General features: G+C 40.4%; 1 protein-coding gene across 1 annotated transcript in view; it reads left to right on the forward strand.

Annotated features, from left to right (window-relative positions):
- Positions 1-18,800, forward strand: part of AMPH (amphiphysin) — a gene marked incomplete at both ends in the record, with an annotated part of 125,042 nt that overhangs the window by 71,592 nt on the left and 34,650 nt on the right. The window contains 7 exons of the mRNA XM_082479690.1: positions 8,191-8,285; positions 10,886-10,981; positions 12,326-12,433; positions 12,828-12,913; positions 14,868-14,943; positions 15,825-15,907; positions 18,567-18,705. Of these exons, the coding sequence (XP_082335816.1) occupies positions 8,191-8,285; positions 10,886-10,981; positions 12,326-12,433; positions 12,828-12,913; positions 14,868-14,943; positions 15,825-15,907; positions 18,567-18,705 (683 nt within the window). The remainder of the gene's footprint in view (positions 1-8,190; positions 8,286-10,885; positions 10,982-12,325; positions 12,434-12,827; positions 12,914-14,867; positions 14,944-15,824; positions 15,908-18,566; positions 18,706-18,800) is intronic.

The following is an 18,800-nucleotide window of genomic DNA, read 5'->3' on the forward strand; positions in this document are numbered from 1 at the left end:
ATACAAATATTGCTTTTGTTATTAGTAGTCCACATTTCTGCTTTGGATCCGGCACAGGCTCTTTAGCCTGTTGCTAGGATTTCTGTAATATCTTTGATATCAACTCAGGTGTGTACAGTCTTGCATGCACAGCAGGTCCTTGGCTGTCCTCTGCGTGCAGGACTGCTGCCCAGATTCTCTCATTGCATGCATTTTGAGCACCCAAAAAATCTGCGCATCTTGTCACTTGTCTTTGCAAATGCTTGTATATGAAATACCCCATGCAAGGCAAGGGATTTTTTGATCTCCACAGCTGTAACATTGCCAGGTATTACTAGTTGGATGATGATCTCCCTCCAAAACCACGCTCCCTGTGATGATGTGATTTCTCATGTATTTCTGACTGCTTAATCATTTTTTTTTTTTAAGTTTAAAAATCAAATGTGATCTCTTTTGATACTACATTGGAAATCCAAGTAGCAGAAGCTCACTGGTCAGTGCTTAAGTGTCAGAGATTAAGTAAAAAGCTATTTAAATCCTACTGAACATTTGTAAATCCAGCACACTCAGCATCATATGCAGAGTGTTCTCTTTCTCATGACACCTCTCTTTGGAGGAGTTGGAGGCCTGGTGGTAAAGGAAGGGGAATAAGAATTGGTGACTGACAGAGAGACAGTAATGGTGTCTTGAGATAAAAATATATATATATGTGACAAATATATATATGTGTGTATATATTTTTAACCTGGCTTCAGTCCAGCAGGGAAGACATTACAAATGAGTATTAACATCCATGGCAATCACTGTGTCATAATAAAGCTCCAGCAGCTGTTAACAGGCAAGGAAGAAAGTTCTTTCTGATGGGAATTGTAAAATGGGGAGCAAAGCAGTAGGTTAATATCTTTGACCGTCTGCTATTTGCTGGATGGGCTGGGCAAGGAAAATCCTATACCAGACAAAACATATTTTCATAGAATCGTAGAAGGGTCAGAGTTGGAAGGGACCTTAAAGATCATCTAGTTCACACCCCCCTGCCATGGCCAGGGACAATTTCCTCGTTGCTCAAAGCCCTGTCCAACCTGGCCTTGAAAATTCCAGGGATGGGGCATCCACAACGTCTCTGGGCAACCTGTTCCAGTGTCTCACCGCTTTCACAGTAAAGAATTTATTCCTAATATCTAATCTGAATCTACCCTCTTTCAGTTTAAAACCATTACCCCTCGTCCTATCACTACACTCCCTGATAAAGAGTCCCTCCCCATCTTTCCTGTAGGCCCCTTTTAAGTACTGGAAGGCCACTATAAGGTCTTCTTGGAGCCTTCTCTTCTCCACACTGAACAATCCCAACTCTCTCAGCTTGTCCGGTTGTAGTACTCCAGGTGGGGTCTCACGAGAGCGGAGTAGAGGGGTAGAATCACCTCCCCTGACCTGCTGGCCACTCTTCTTTTGATGCAGCCCAGGATACGGTTGGCTTTCTGGGCTGCGAGCACGCATTGTCAGCTCACATTGAGCATCTCATCAACCAACACCCTCAAGTCCTTCTCCTCAGGCCTGGTCTCAATCTGTTCTCTGCCCAGCCTGTATTTGTGCTTAGGATTGCCCCAGCTCAGGTGCAGAACCTTGCACTTGGCCTTGTTGAACTTCGTGAGGTTTGCACGGGCCCAACTCTCAAGCCTGTCCAGGCCCCTCTGGGATTTTGCCTTGTAGGTATTTGCACGATGTCTTTTGGTCTTAGAGGAAATTTCAGCATTAGTAATTTCTGGGGACCCACTGGATGCTGATTTTACTTTCTTATTTTTCAGCCATCCTATCCCCACACGCATTATCAGATAGATACTCAGAAGCAGCATGATGAGGCTGTTTGTTGGCCAGATGGCTTTTCTCTCATGTAGGCTGACTGTTTACATGCTGATTTGATTTCCGTATTGGCGACAACAATCCTCCTCTCCATGTTTCATTTTCTCTCTCTCTTTCTCTTCTTTTCCTGTCTGTGCATTTGTGGTCCTTTTGCTGGTTTACTGTCTAGTGGGCGACTCTTTGCACCAAGTTTTGGTTTTAACTTGGTGTGAAATTTTTCGTTGTGCAAGTTTTGCCTTTTTAGCCATGCTTTTCTGTTCAGCATCGTTCTGTTGTTGCCACCTCTAAGTCCATATTTGAAAATAATTTGGACTGACTTTCTTACTGAGAATGAAAAGTGTTTGCTAACGCCTCAGTATCTTCATGTCTTAAAAACGATGCAGTCATAAGCAGCTCACAAAAGCCTTAAAAATGTTATTCTTCAAAGGCAACAAGCCACCAGTGGGTATCCTTGGCACACGTGTTGTTGGCACACCTTCATGCTGTAGAGTGGGAGGACAGCCCAAGACAGCCCAGTCCACAAACACAGCTCTGGCTGGGGCTTCCCCAAAGCTGACTAGCTCAGCAGTGGCAAAGACCTTTCCAGATTTGGGGTGGCAGAAGCAGATCCAGCAACTGCTGCGGTTTCTTTGTTGCTGTTCTTTGAAGGACTACCATCATTAAAGGATTTTTGGGGTGGCTATGTACAAAAGCATGGGAACCCCCCTATTTAGGCACTGGAGTGGAATTTCTGCACCTATGACATCTGAGTCTTGGAGGAACGCTGTTGTCAGAGGCTCGTTTTGCAGGGAAAAAGGTCAATCATATCATTGGAAAATAATGCACTCGACATCCTTGTACTCTTACAGGTGTGAGAAAAGCCATTCATTTTAAAGGGCTTCAGGAATTGGCAAGATAGCTAACTCTACCTAAAAGCATTTTATGAAGCTGATATGTTGTGAACTCCAGTAATAAGTTTCATTTTGCTGTGTGACTTTTGAGTGACTGGATATTGGAAGTTGGAAGTACAAGATCCGGGCACAATTTAAGCAAGGAATGGTCAATTGAGCCTTCTTATGACCCTCTGTCCCTTCATTTTAATATACTTGACACTTTGAGGCTTAGTATCACACATTCTTAAAAGAATTTTTGCTGTATGCAGACTCCTATAGCTCAGAGGTGCTTCTTGGTCTTAGCTGGATCTCTTTACAGCTGGTTACTCAAGGACTTGCAGGAACCATGTCATAAAGCTATTGAACTTGTGAATGGTTTTTATGTGCTGTTTTATTTCACCTGCGTGACAGTTTAACGTCTGCTATGTATCCGTGGTGTTTGTACTGCCGAGACTGTGTAGTATCCCCCATAGCTATACTCATCTCATGCCTCAGTCTTCTGTCTCTTCCAGTCTCCTTGGCAACGTGTATCTGGGTTCTCTACTTCATGATTTATTTTTTTAAGCTTTTGAGAGCTGTAGGCGGCTTGAATGGTTTTATGGGCCAATTGTTAAAGAAAACCCTAAATCAGCCTCCCATTCTCTACCCTGAGCTCTTTGCTAGTACCAGTGCAGATAGAGAGTTATAAACCTGGATCTGCATGCAGGTGGCAAGGTGGCAGAGGTAAAAAGGAATCCGCATTATGAAAAAGAAGCACCATACTTTTCAGGTGGCTTAATGTAGTGAGAAATAATAACCGGTTTACAGGCAGGCAAGGGGAGATTTTGGAGGTCTGTAGGCTGCCTAGTTGTCAGTCTGTGGCTGACAGAACTGCATATATCCTCCAGACACACAAATCTTAAAATCAATCATGTATTTCTTAGAAGCAATAAAACTATTCATCATCTTTCTGTAAAATTTAGTAATGAATTATGAAATGATTGAATTGTTCTGGTTGAAATGGGTAACTAGCAATAACAGATACAACCCTTATGGCAGGATAGGTCATTTCCCTGGAGAACCACGCATGAAGCTTTCTTCCCCACTCAAATAATTAAATATTAAGAGCCAGACCGAGGTGCCTCACTCCATCAAGAAAATTGAATTTTCTCTGTGATTCAGCCTAGATTCTGCTGCTGGGGAGTGAAGAAACCCCACAGTATGTGGGTCCTATGGACAACGTGGAGTCCCAGGGTAGTTTCAGTCTCCATGGGAACTTGAGTACATTGAAGTTGTGACGGCAAAGAGTCACCTACCTTCTGCCCTGTCTAGAGTGCTTAATGGGAATGTCTCTGCACCGGGGCCTCGAGGAGTCCCTTGGGGTTCCAGGGACAGGGGCTCTTTCCCATAGAAAGAGGGATGATTCTATCCAAGAGCTTCAGACTTCAGTAACTGGATTATTTAGCATCATTTTTCCTGAGCGATTCAATTATTTTGGCACTTGTAGTTATTAAATAAGTGACCCAATTACCAAGAAGAAGGGATACTAAATGAAACAATTGGTAGTAAATATAAATTTCTAACTGTTCATCAGCAGTAAAAATTCATTTTGCATTTCTTAGTACTTTAATGACTTGCTTTAAACAATTTATCTTTCTCAGTGATAGCAGTTAAAAACAGCAGAGAGAGACAGCCTGCAGTGTATGGCTGAGACACTAATCCTCTTAACTTTAGTGCTGAATAATGCATAAAAGGTATCAGTGCATAAGAAATAATTCTACCTGAAAGCCAGCCAAATAAAAAAAAAAAAAACACCAAACCACAAACAAACATTAGACATTGTAAGTTTATGCCCATAGGCATGAAAAAGAACGGGAAGTCACTGGCTTTTTTTTGCCCTGTGCCCTCATTTGGGGTATTGCAGTAAAGCTAGTATAGATAGATGCAGAAGGGCAGTAGGACGGATGATCTTGGCCTGTGGAAATTTCAGACTGAAGCTCATGACTGAAGAAGCCAAATACTGTAAAGCTCAGTTGCCTCACGCTGCAGCTGGTTTTGATTGATGTTTTTTACAGGAATGTGGCAGAATGGAGGATTATCAGATTCTCAGAGCTGAAGAAAGTGTAAAAGTTGGTGCCACTTTGATGCGACTCAAGCGTGGGATATTAAGTGTCCTTTACTTACTCTCTTAAGCAGATATATGCCTGAGTCCCGCAGTGCTGAAAAAAGAAAGTCTGCGTAGGAAAAGGTGCTCTACCCGAGCCTGGTCTGTGCCCGAGCTGAGTGCAAGCTGCAGGAGGGATTAGGGAGCAGCTGTGCTAGCCGGCCTGCCGTAGGAACGTACATGGCAGGTTTAGCGCGCGGCGTGCTTAAGGGCAGAAGTTCAGGTGTCAGAAAGGATCAAGCATGAGCAGGGATGCACAAACCCTCCTGGTATATGGGTTCGCCCTGAGAGGACAGAAGCAGTCATCTTAAGCACAGCAATATGGTGCTGGTTTTGCCTTACCTCCCGAGTTGGTTAATTTGCAGTGGCATTAAAGATTTTTAGGTGAACCTGCTTTGGCAGGAGGGTTGGACCAGATTATCTCTGCAGGTCCCTTCCAACCCCTACCATTCTGTGATTCTGTGATCTTAAATGCGTCCCGCCCCTAAAAATACGTGAAGATCATCTGTATTTTACTGTAATCTGCCATATTCTAGGGAAAAAATGCCCCTTTATGCAGGAACCCTTCCTTAGCTGTTAATACATCATCCTAAGCATTAACCATGAAGGAGAAGAGGAAGAAATACATCTTAAGATAATTTCTATGAAATGCATCTTAAGTTCTTTTGCTATAGCAATTCTCTGAGCTGAACTCTGTCATTAAAAAGTACCCCCAAGACAATCCCTGAAGCGATCAAATATTCTGTTTTGGCTCAGCACCTTTTGATTTAAGGATAAAAGCTTGTAGCGCCTGAACACCAGGGTTTCCTTTGTATTTGTTCTCCCCCTTTCCCACATCATTCTCTCCCTTGAACCTGAGGTCTGAGAACAGAATCACAGAATAGTCAGGGTTGGAAGGGACCTCTGGAGATCATCTAGTCCAACCCCCCTGCCAGAGCAGGATCACCTACAGCAGGTTGCACAGGACGGCATCCAGGCAGGTTTTGAATGTTTCCAGAGTGGGAGACTCCACAACCTCTCTGGGCAGCCTGTTCCAGTGCTCCACTACCCTCAAAGTGAAGAAGTTCCTCCTTATGTTAAGATGGAACTTCCTATGTTCAAGCTTGTGCCCATTACCCCTCGTCCTATCAATGGGCACCACTGAAAAAAGACTCCTCCCATCCCTCTGGCATCCTCCCTTTAAGTATTTGAAAGCATTAATAAGATCCCCCCTCATTCTTCTTTTCTCTAGATTAAAGAGACCCAAGTTCCTCAGCCTTTCCTCATATGAAAGATGTTCTAATCCCCTAATCATCTTTGTAGCCCTTTGCTGCACCCTCTCCAGCAGATCCCTGTCTGTCTTGAACTGAGGAGCCCAGAACTGGACGCAGTACTCCAGATGCAGCCTCACCAGGGCAGAGTAGAGGGGGAGGATGACCTCCCTCGACCTGCTGGCCACACTCTTTTTGATGCACCCCAGGATGCCGTTGGCCCTCTTGGCCGCCAGGGCACATTGCTGGCTCATGGTGATCCTGTTGTCCACCAGGACTCCCAGGTCCCTTTCCACATGTTCAGGTCACGCTGTAAAGCAGCACAGCCTTCTGGCGTGTCAGCCACTCCTCCCAGTTTAGTGTCATCAGCAAACTTGCTGATGGTACACTCTATCCCTTCATCCAGATCATTGATGAATATATTGAATAGGACTGGACCCAGCCATCTACTTTCAGCTTTATCAGTATCTTTTTTTCCTATCCTACCCATTGCATAGACTGCCATTTTTATATTAGAAAGTGTACTTTACTGCATTTATTTTCCTGGCGTGTCTCAAATGCGTGTTTTAGAGTGCATGGTGGAGTAACTACTGACTAGGTCCAGTCTGCTTTTCTAGACATTCAAGCTTCAAATTAATTCTCCTCTTCCACTCCTGAACATGCCTTTGTGCAGAAAACAGAAATACCAATGTTATTCCTAAATTTAGCCACTGAGCAGTTAAATCTGAAGATCACGCTAGAGATAACTTTCAAGACAGCACAGATGAGCTGCAGCAAACAGACTTTGACTGGAGAAAAAATATGTTTTGTTTTGGTTTTTTTTTAAAGTTAATGATAGGTAAAATATTAGGAGTGTTCAGATTTTGCAAAGAAGTTGAAATACAGTTGATATTTTAAAATTACTGATTCTGAACTGACTCTTGGCATATTAGGTGAGATCAGTTTGGTTTCACTGGATTCAGAACCCCAGTTAACATCTAATGTATGGGTGCTCCATCAAAATGGAAAGGCAAACCGCAGATAGACTTAGGCTCTTTCTCATAATATCATTGAAGCTACTTTACATTTAAGCTAGCTCCTCTGTGTGTTATGGAGTGATAATCATTGATAGTCCTCATTCTTGTTTCATTTGTGGTAGCAAGAGCTCCAAAGGTGGCTGATGCAGTTTGGCTCAGCCCGCTTCTCTATAGACAGCATCCCGCTGCGAGTGTAAATAAGCACTGGGCTCCACATACTTCTAAACTACTGGGTGAGCACAAAAGATAATCATTCTTCATAAAACCAGGTCCATTACAGCACTCTCCCCAAGTTCAGGCATCTCTTTTCCCTAGACACTATCTCAGCTCTTGCCAGTCGTTTGCTTCATTATGAACATACCGTTAGGTCACCGTCGTTATTGCAGGCACAAGGATAATGAGCTCGACCGCTCTCACTTTACGCATGAAAGCTCCAGACTTAAATATCTTTGAAAACAAGGAAACAGAGAAATCCTGAGATACGTTCTACCTGTGTGTGGCCTCCCCCATTCTGGGGACCACTTTTGTTAAGTGCAGACCTCTTCTAGATTTTCTCCTAAGTCCATTTTTATAGCCAGCAATTCCATAAATCTCTGCCATTTTCACCATGCCACCCAGGAAATGCCTCCTCTCCCACACAGGTTGTCATGGTACACATTATGGACAAGGTAGGAAACTGTTCTGTAGGAAGAGCTGAGAATAACCAAAGGCAGGTCACTGTTTGATTGTCTTTTCAGGGACAGTCTTTCAATTGGGTACTACTTGTATTCAGCGGACAGGACTACCCTCCGAGTCGTTATTCATGTTCAGATAAGTTTAGTTCAGAATAGAAAATGGAATCTGTAATTTGATAGAAACTTTTTTCTAAATATAAATATGGCTTCTGTGAGGGACATTTCTTGTTAACCTGGGCAACATGGGTGAAAATAAAGTTTTGTTTCAGTTCTTGAAAACGATATTCTAAACATGCCAGAGGGAATAGTATAGTGGGTACATGTGGGTCAAAATAACGGTATTTAGCAACTGTATCTTATAGTTTGCAGTTATATGTTCCTCCTTTTGTCTAATTACAGGGATGCAAGATGCCTCAAAGAAGCTTACAGAGTCTCTTCATGAAGTGTATGAGCCAGACTGGTATGGACGAGAAGATGTGAAAATGATTGGAGAGGTAAGATTTGTGGAAAGAGGAAAAAGTATTTTGGTTGCAAATGGATTAATGCAAGCTGTTGAGGAGAAACGTACATCTGAAATTTCCCTTAATTCTTTGTCGCATGTTAAGTCCCGTTTTCTGAGCATAGAAATTATTGGTCTTGTGAAATGCACCTCCTGCTGACCAGATGCTGCATTTGCAGTGTCTATATTACAAACGAGCTGACGTAAGCTCCCACTGAGATCAACACCAATGTGAGCAGAATTGGTCCTGAGAGCAACTGGTTGACAAGTTTGTACAAGGTACCTTACATACGGTTTTACAGTCAGGATGCTCAATTCAATTGAATGTTAAAAATTATCAAATCTGCTTATCCTTACGTGCTGTGTAACAGCAGTTGAGTCAGTGGCACTAAATAGGATATTTGGTGTGACACTCGCCTCTCTTTGACAAAGATCTGGAATTTGAGGGCGAATTAGGCTGCAGGGCACTATTCATTTCAGCCTTTTTTAGCTTCTGCCAGTGATTAGAGAACAGCCTTTTCTAGAGGACACTGCAGGAATTTGACTTGAGGTGCTCTGAATTTCCTGCTTAAACAGCCTTAATTCTAGGGGAAGTCTGTCAGCCAATGTGCTGGCGGTGATAAGAATGTGCAAACTGTTATCATTGCAGCTTTCAAGCACCTGGCATTCAGTTTGCAAGACCTCCTGGATAAGATAATTAACAAGAAAGTGGAAGGCAGAGCAGTCTTCCCAAATCTGCGTAATGGTGACTTTTCTTCTCTATGGCTGCCTTCCTCTACCATTCCCTGCTGCTGCAGGCATGACGTGTTTTTGATTTTAAAAGCACCCAACTTCCAAACTCTATAAGTTAAGATACTGTACCATTTATATTGTTTTAGGTTAAACAGCTGGAAGATCTCCTGCTGCATCTTGCTATAGTGCTTCATCTTCTACCTGTAGATTATTAGATTTTACACTCAGAAATTTGTAATTGTGTGTGGAAGGACCAAAATTTGGCTCGTAATCTCTATTAGGTATAGGGATAAATGTTAGATGTGTGTTCTTAATAAGAGACTCGTGAGCAATATTAAAAAATCTCTGCTGCTCATTTTTTCCCTATATAATCACAAATGTAGATTTATACGTCCCTCAGCCTAGAGTAAAAAAGAATTATATATTTGTGCAGTCTAGGATATAAGTGATCATTCCAAAAGGGATCCACCTAAATGACCTTATTCTGTATGGTAGGAAATATAGTGGCTTAAAGGACTTTGCAGCAGTGTTTTTTGAGCCCATAAGCTTTCAGAAAACCTCCATGATTTTAATTTGTCTAAAATATGTATCAGCAAGATACAAAGGCAAATGCACAAGACTGGCAGTTGCTTGCTATGATCAAATGCTGTGCTGCTCTGTAGACCACTGTGATTAAAAATTGTGTTAATAAATGAGTTATTTCTTTTAAGCATGATTAATAGATTGTAATAATTCATTAGGGACTCTGTTGGGGTAGGAAATGAATGAACTGAATGCTGGCATCACATGGCGTTTATAATATGCCCTATAGTAGCTCACGATAAAACAAACACTAGGGAATAGCTTTCCGGACTTGCTGGTGAGGATAACAGCCCGGCAGAGCAGCGCTCGCCCCCTTTAGCCTCCCTCCCATCAAAGGAGGGAGTTCAGTGATTTTTGAAACGTGCAAAGAAAAAGGAGATCAGGATGTTTAACATGTGCTAATGACTTGTTCAATTCAGAACCCGGCACCTTGAGCACTGTGTAACTGGATTTGCTTCTGGCAAGGAATCTCACCCTGCTCCCCACGGGGTCCTTGTCAGATCAGCTGCATTAACGTGTACTTAAAAAACGGAAAATTATAAGGGGTGTCTCTTGGTCACTACCTCAGAGCTGCAAAGGGGACTGGGGATAAGCTTCCGAGGGGGGGAAATTTGTTTATTTTGCCTCCTGATGTTGGCATGTTTCATATCTGGCATCCCAGTTCTCTAGCAGTGCGAGGCAGAGTTCTTGTCTGTGCGTCGTCCGTTTCATCAAATTTACCTTAATGGTTCAAACAGTGTGGAATGGAAAGACCTTTCTTAGGGTGGATCTTCACAGCTTTTATTTTAAAAATGACCAAGCAAATCTAAGCTTACAAATCCTTGTAATTGATGGGAAACCCACTTTATTTTTTTCCTTTATTTTATTTACTCTTCTATTTTTAGTTGTACTTCTTTTGTCTGTAGGGCAGGTTCATCATCAGTGAACATACTTAGGTGTAAGAACTAGGGCTTCAGATTCTGCGTTGCTGACCCTCAGTGATCTGAAACCCTGAGGAGGACATTGAATCCGTGATATCCTTATTTTCACAGAGCAGTTACTATTTGAAAGAATGAAAACAGAAACTAGTTATTAAGCTAAATCTTCTTTTGTTGTGAATTAAAACTTGGAATATCAAGTTACTCCTTGTCATTTACCTTATAAGTGCACTCTGATTTATTGCTATAAAGAACACTTTAAAACTTCAAAAAGATTAATCTTTACCAATTACATTTGTATTTCTTCTAGGTTTGGAGTGGAATTAAACTACTAAGTGTATTTTTCTCTTTTCTGCCTTTACAGAAATGTGATGAACTTTGGGAAGACTTCCATCAAAAACTGGTGGATGGGTCGTTGTTGACCTTGGATACATATCTAGGACAATTTCCTGACATCAAAGTACAGTAATGATTTCCTATAAGGGACAACTTTTAAAATTACTGTTGAGTCATAAAATGAATAGAAAATGAGATTACAAGCAAAGAAAAATAAAAAAGGGGGGTGGGTGGAAGTTATTATCTTCTGCAATGTAAAAGATGTTGTTCTGTAAGTAAATCCCTGACATTAGGCTACACTAATTTTCCAAGTGAACAAAAATATTTTGCGCGCAGTAGTACTTGGAAGTAAATTAGTCTTTGTAGATAAAACTTTTATGGTTTTTTGTGCTCCTTTTTATTTGGTATGAGATAATTCTGACTTCAACAGAGACACGTTAAGCTCTTCAGCTGTTAAAATGCCAGACAAATTTATAACATGAAAAGCGGGCTTCTTGTTGTTGGCCAGATGCACCTCTGGGTATCTAAATATCTTTCTCTTAACTAAGCCATGGTTCCTGTCTTTTAATTAGTTATAAAAAGATTTTGTAATAGACATCAGGAGAGACTGTGTTGCAGATTCTAGCCTCTCCCAGGTGCTTGTCCGGTGTACAGTCCAGGGAGATGGTTGCTAAATGAAATGTGTGGGAATAAAGAATCATTACAGGTGAGAGGGAGATACTTTTATATTTGAATGTCACTCTGTGGACATAGCTGGAAATTCTTTGTGATGCTTTATAATTGAGTAGGTATCATGCAGTCATCCCCTTTGTCGTTTACATCAGGGACTAAAGAAAAAAATAAAAATCCCAACATTACTGATGTTCAGTCCCAAACTTGCTTGTCAATCAAACTGCGTTTATGCCCTCTCCGCATGTGGGATTTACATATAATATATAGCTTTGTAAAGTCAGTGTATATCAAAGGATTTTTGTTTAGTTTTAGAAAAATTATAGTAGGTAAATTAGAATTCCTATTGTACATTGAACTCCATTTATCTTAGTTATGTGTCAGAGTACCTATGCTGAGAAGTATATTTTAAGCACTTCTCCAACTCTAGAAAAAAAATACATTAATTATGTATTAAATTTGCACACTATATATAAGGGAAAAAGATGGTGTTACCATGAGTTTAACAGGTCCAGTTATTCTGGAGAATGAGGCAAGTCTTGCATAACATTGATAGCTCAATTCTAAGGCCTGTAAGCCCTACACCCACAAAAAAACCTTCCAAACTGTCTGTAAATGGATTCCTTATGTAAAATAAGGTGATTAGTTTGTCTCTTTTACCACGTTCGTGTTCCTGCATGATACGGTAATGCAGATAAGGGAGAATAAAAATATATCAGAAACCTTAATGACAACATTGGTAAAAATAGCTTTTTAAAAAGTACCGTTTGTGTTGACTTTAATTTCTACCCCTGCACAGACTCGCATTGCAAAACGAAGCAGAAAGCTAGTGGACTACGACAGTGCAAGGCATCATCTAGAAGCCCTGCAGAGCTCAAAAAGAAAAGACGAAGGCAGAATTACTAAGGTAGCACAATGGGAAGGATGCTTGCAGAAGATTTAGGGAGCTCGGGTGGCATTTGAATCTGTGCAGAGACACAGCACAAAGTTTCTCTTCTTTTTCCTCTCTTAGAAATGGAAATAATAATATCCTTAAGCATAAATGTGTGCTGAGTATTTTGATGCATGTGGAGGGCACACTCAGCCTCTTTCAGGAATGAGACCCATTTGAGCCCTAACCTTGTCTTTGGATGAGACTGAGGGGACAACCAGTCCTGTGTTGGCCTGCGTGGTGTGGGACTGAGTCACATCCTTTTTTAATAAAAATGTTAGAAACCCACAAAAAATGCACAAAAACAACTTTGGCAGGTCTTGCGCTGTCTTGGTGAGTGTAGAAGTCACTCTGTTTCATTTTGGTTTAGGCAGAAGAAGAATTTCAAAAAGCACAGAAAGTGTTTGAAGAGTTTAACACTGATTTACAAGAAGAGTTGCCATCTCTGTGGTCACGGTAAGCCTAGGCGGATGGTGTCTGGAGGGCCTAAAGGGGGAATAAGGGAAGGAAACCAGGGGATTTTAAAGAGCTGATAGAAAATGGTTTGGTGGCTCCTTGAAGATCCCATCCATCATCTTTTTGAAATAACAAAAGGGAAAATGCCTGCAAGCGATCGAAAATTATGCTTACTATAAGTGTTTCTATGCTTATTTCTTTCAGTTTATCTTGGCACTTAAGATTTGTTACTATATCTTCATTCTGAGGTGCAAAAAGTCTCCATTTTATGGGTAAAAAATTGTGTCAGAGCACAGAACAGCAGATCATGGACTACGACCCGCTGCTTCCACAACCTTTCTCAGACACCTAAGTGGTGGATACTGGATCCTTTCAAGAAAAAAAAAAAAAAAAGTCACTTGTTAATAAAAAGGATTCCACTGTCAAAAGTTAACTGTACAGAGCAGCCGCATGCAGTTCTAGATTTGCAGTGGGTCTACTTAGAGGTCATTTTTCTGTAAAAGGTATTGAAACAAAGAACTTTATAAATGTATATTTTATGGCAGTTGTTGTTTCCAAGTTCCTATAAGGTACTCCCAAAGCAGTAGAAGAAGGGAGAAACAACATTGTAACAACATCAGAATACACGTTTCATAGTTTTGCACTGACAATGTCTGTGATGTAAAAGCATTTGACGGCATAGATCATTCATTCGAGATATTTAATCATGAATTGTGTTTATACAGAAAATGCAGACAAAACGATCGGGAGAACAAAAGCCGTAGAGAAATAAGCATCTCATTAGTGTGCTGTGTTTTTTAACAAATGGCTGTCTGGAGTGGAAATGTGTTGTGAGTCACTGAAGTATCGTTTGTCTCCTCTGCCTTCTAAATTAATTCCTGTTAAATTTCAGATCAATAGAGGGTTTTCCTGCTGTGTTTCTGCCTATTTCAGTTGAAAAGCTTCTTAGCACTTCAAGATATTTATTTTATGGGCTTACTAAAAGTAAAATTGCATATGAATGATTTAGAGTAGGGGCCCTTTTATTTCAATATGTGTGTTGCCCACTTACTAGTCTCAGGGAAAGGTAGCATTTAATTTGAGCAATAGGCATAATTTAGAAAGCAATTGCTTTCAGAGTCCTTTTTTTTTTTAAGTTATTACAATTCTTGAGGAAGAAAATAATCCATTGAGTTGACATTTTGCAGACTTATTCTTATGCCAAAGATGATTTTTGTTAATAAAACTTTGGAGAAATTACATATGAAAGTTTTAAGTAGGAAAAAGAATAATTCAAAACCTACGAAAACACCACCTGCTTTCAAAGTGTACGAGAGGTATGTAATCACTCACCCAACAGAGCAAGCACATTTTTGACAGCACGTGCAAAGATGTCTAGTCTATATTAGAAATTATTTTCTTTCACATATATATGCATGTATTTCAGGGCCGATTTCTTCAAGGAGGGCTGAGCATGGGACACCCACCCCCAGGCCCTACTGAGCTGCATACCTTAAAGCTGCCTCCAGATGAGGCTGCGTCACCTAGGTGCTGCCATAACATCTAGGTGCTCGAGGAGTGGTACCTCTCTCCTTTCAGTCAATGGTTGCCTGCTCTCTGGTGGGAGACGGGGTGCCCAGAGCACCTCGCCTTCCGTGTGCTGGTGCCGCACTCGTGCCAATCCTTTTCCAGTCTTCCCCTTCTCTAAAACAAGCTGAAGCCCCCCTGCTGTGGAGCAGTCTCAACTCGGTTCACTCTGTGCGGTGTGCAATATGACGGTTCTTAACACAAACAGAAATAATCATGAATGAATTAGTCTGAAATTTTGACATTCGATCCAATTATTTGCTTTACTGGGAATACTAGGCAGGAATGTTGCTTGTAGTCTGGAAAAAAATTAATTAATTTACCTTTGTGGCACTCCCACCCCTATCCTTTTATTCTCTTTTTCCTTTCTTTGTGTCATCCTGCATAGACGAGTTGGCTTCTATGTGAACACCTTCAAAAACGTATCCAGCCTCGAAGCCAAGTTTCACAAGGAAATAGCTTTAGTGAGTAAAAATGAATATCTCATGTATAATGGATTATGTGATATGCATAACAGCAAGCAAATGCCTTGGAATGCAGCTGTGAAAGCCAAGCAGAGGCACGCATGAGAATTTGCCCTAGATCCAGATTTGTAGTATAATCCTTGTATTCATTTCTACTTGCCATTTTTGTACTCTCCTTAAGGAGAGGGCAGCCCATACAATTTTGGATTACGGTCCATTATCAGTTGTAGCACTAAATTCTATTTTGATAACATCTCCATTCTTCGTAGTATACTCTCGCCTTCGGTATTTTTTCCGTGTCCAATTGCTGAGCATCTCATTGCTTTAATCATACAAGAAAAACACGTCAAGCATTCCATTGTCAGCAATGCAACATTATATCTGTGACTGTTGGGCAAATCGAGCGGTTTCAGAGAGGATCTTTTGAACGTACCTGGGTAAATGTTAGTATATTATCTATAGTAACCTACTACTAAACCACAAAATTGTTTGGAAAACTCACTTGACTGAAGTCCTGCATAAATTCAGATTAGGTTTTTGAGGGGGAAACGTGAATCTTGTTGGCTACACCTGTTGCTTTAAACATTAGGCGACCTCCTTCACCAGAGATCAGGCAGCAGTCACACTTATAAACTTGTTCTTTGAAAACCGGCTTATGTTTTTGAAGAACTGCTGTTTGATTGTGTGGATTTTGATAGATATCCACTTAGGCTTTTGATATATATAGCACAGAGTATTTTTGGAAGGATCTACATGCCATTTTAAAGTTATCAGATTATATATTATCAGGTTATCAGATATCAGACCAGAATTATCACCTGTGTTTTTAATCACGACTATGGTGCTTCATATAAACTCAGACGAGTGTTTTGTTTTCTCAGCTATGTCACAAACTGTATGAAGTGATGACGAAGCTGGGAGATCAGCATGCAGACAAGGCCTTCACCATTCAAGGCGCACCAAGGTGAATTTACTGCTTTTTTAATGAATTGCATTGCAGTAGGCTTTGTGGATTGCAGCATATGTAGTAAACACCTACACTGTGTGTAGCGATTGCTGCACATCCCGGTCACTGGGTATGTTCATTTAGGATGGTAGATGAAGGTACCTAGGTTGAAATTCTTCTCGACATGAGTAAAGGTGCAAAACTTCCTTCATCACCCACTTATTTTTCCTTACAAAAAAAGACAATAAAGGCCAGATTCTCAGCTGTTAAAATTCAGCCTAGTTCATTGTAGACTGTTACACCGATTTGCACCAGCTAAGTCTATCACTTATTTATTCGTAGATGCTTAGTTCACAGCCATTTTGCTAACTCTCATAATTTTTTTGAAGCCTTGAAATGTTCAGATGTGTTTTTTAGCTCCTAAAGGCGTATGATTAGGTGAGAATCCCAACCTTTGTAAGTCAGCTTTTATCTCTTCTGCTTATGGGGAAAAGTCAAGAAGTGTGATGTGAGAGCACATCAAAAAAGCTGAAGTAAGGAGAATGTCACAAAATACCGTATTTTTATTGACTTTCAAGAGAAATATTGTCTTCAAATAAAAACAAAAGCAAAAGAAGTTTAAAATGAAACGGTGCTTTCTTAAGGTCAGTGGATGCCAGTGCAGGAGTTCTCATTTTTTGCTTACAACAAAGGTAGCCTTTCTGTCATAATTTGATCTCTTGGTGCTGTAATAGTCATAGAACAGGCTGAATTATAAAACAGTGAGACTTATCAAAACACAATGGTATTTAGAGTGAATAAATAAAACCTACATTTCCAGCCAATCCCAGCTCATCAGAAGCAATCAGAACAATGTTATAGCTACTGCTAATTTTCCCTCAAGCTGGACTCAGATTAGCAACAATTAAGACTGACCAAACGACGTAACATCTGCCTCAAACATATGGTTGATATTTCTACATTTGTTTTGATCTCACTTTGGAAGAACAAAGAATGAAATATTGAACCTTTTGACCTAATGCAAAATTCAGAACTACTTTATTAAGCACATGTCCAAAATTTTTGTTTTGGTTTAATTCAGTCTCAATCCATGCTGGTATATACTTACACACTGCCTCTGGAATTGTTAGCTCATGCATCACCACTTCCAGTCCCTTTAGGACGGAATCACGAGCAGGACTGTTTTTCCATAAAGGATGTGCAAAATACTTTTATGGGATGAAAAATAATGTAGTGTTGGAAAACTTCAAACAGTTTTTATAATAAACAGAGATTTTGTCCACCTGTGTCTCATAGACCATGTCCACCATGCACATGCTTGTTCCCACAGAATTACTCTTTCCATCGGAGAGAAAAAACTAGTTATTGCTGTAGATGAGTAGACATATGTTAATGTGGTGTGATCTTCTTATTTTAAAAATGCTTTTTAAAATTACATTATTTTTTAGGTTACCATGTTACTCTCTTTTGCTGTGTTCACAGAGCCTTGTGTGAAAATCTAGATAGATTTTGACTTCTGTTATTAATTATGATGGTCTAAAAGACTACTTAGGAGTGGGTCTTTGTAAGATAAAACAGCTTTCCTTTTTAGATGCATGAGAAGTAGATACTAGGCAAGTACAGTATCTAATCTTTCCTTTAAAGAACTGTATATATATAAAAAAAAATCTTAAAAACTTGTGTACTACTAAATAGTCTATCCTGAAGGCAAATATTGTACCTGGGAAAGACATTTCTTAATAATTGCTTATTTTTTCTTTTTTAATATTTCCACAGAAAGAGGTGGTGAGTGTGAGCTAAGTCTGTCCTTTCCAAAGAACAAATTTTTCTTGTGTTGGCATTAGGAACCTGTTTATGGTGTGGTCTCCTCAATCAGTTAGCTCTTCTGTTCTTCCTGAACATGTGTAGGAGTCGCTCTTCTCTTAACGAGTACTGTCGTCGTTGAGTGCTGTAGTTTATAGTCTCCCTGAGTTGTAAGCTTTCAGCATTTCTAGGTAGCTGAATATGTCTCCGTGTTTGCGCCAGGTCCTTTCGTGGGAAGGGCAGAGCCTTTCTCAGGACTTCATCAGATCTTTTCTTAGTATCAGCAGAGCTCTGTTGAAGTCACTTGGCTACTGCTTGTTTATAGTTGTGGTGAGTTGTCCCTCTAAGTAGTGATTTCTTTCTAATAATTGTGCTTTATTTCATTGAAACCTTTCTGAAGTTGCTGAGCTTTTAAAATTATTTGCATTATTCATGGTTATGCCTTCCCCTGGGATTTTTATCTTTAGAGCCTTTTATTCTGAGAACTGTGTGAAATGAAGACAAGAATCCCATCTCACATTTTATGATAGTTATAAACTTACACGTAAAACATTATTTCAAATACAGAATCTGAAAAAAATGCAGGTACTCTGTTTCCCTCAAGTTATAATGATCGGATAAAGAGATGTTCCAAAAATCAAGATCATTCAAACTTAAAACTTCCTTTGATGCTGTAGATCACTGAATTTTAACTGTATTTAATTGCAATTTTAGTTTTAGGCATTAGATAATGGTTCTGTTCGTCTGCAGTGTGTACTGCCTTTTGCAGCCACTGGCATTACGTCAGGGATGCAGTTGAACTACTGCATCAAACTGTCAAGGTAATAAATCGGCATGATATGTATGTCCTTGCCATTGCTTTGCTTCTGTCTAGTGATTCAGGTCCGCTTCGCATTGCAAAAACACCGTCACCACCAGAGGAGGTCTCTCCCCTGCCTAGTCCTACTGCTAGTCCCAATCATATGCTGGCACCAGCATCTCCAGCACCAGCGCGACCTAAGTCACCTACACAGGTAAGCAGAAACCTGGCAAGAGAAACGGGCCTGTTAAACAGTAAAAGATAGCTGAGATGGTGTATATGGTGGATTTTTTCATCTAAGCTGTGACT

Source organism: Vanellus vanellus, assembly GCF_965231255.1.
Source record: "Vanellus vanellus genome assembly, chromosome: 2".
Taxonomy (NCBI): domain Eukaryota; kingdom Metazoa; phylum Chordata; class Aves; order Charadriiformes; family Charadriidae; genus Vanellus; species Vanellus vanellus.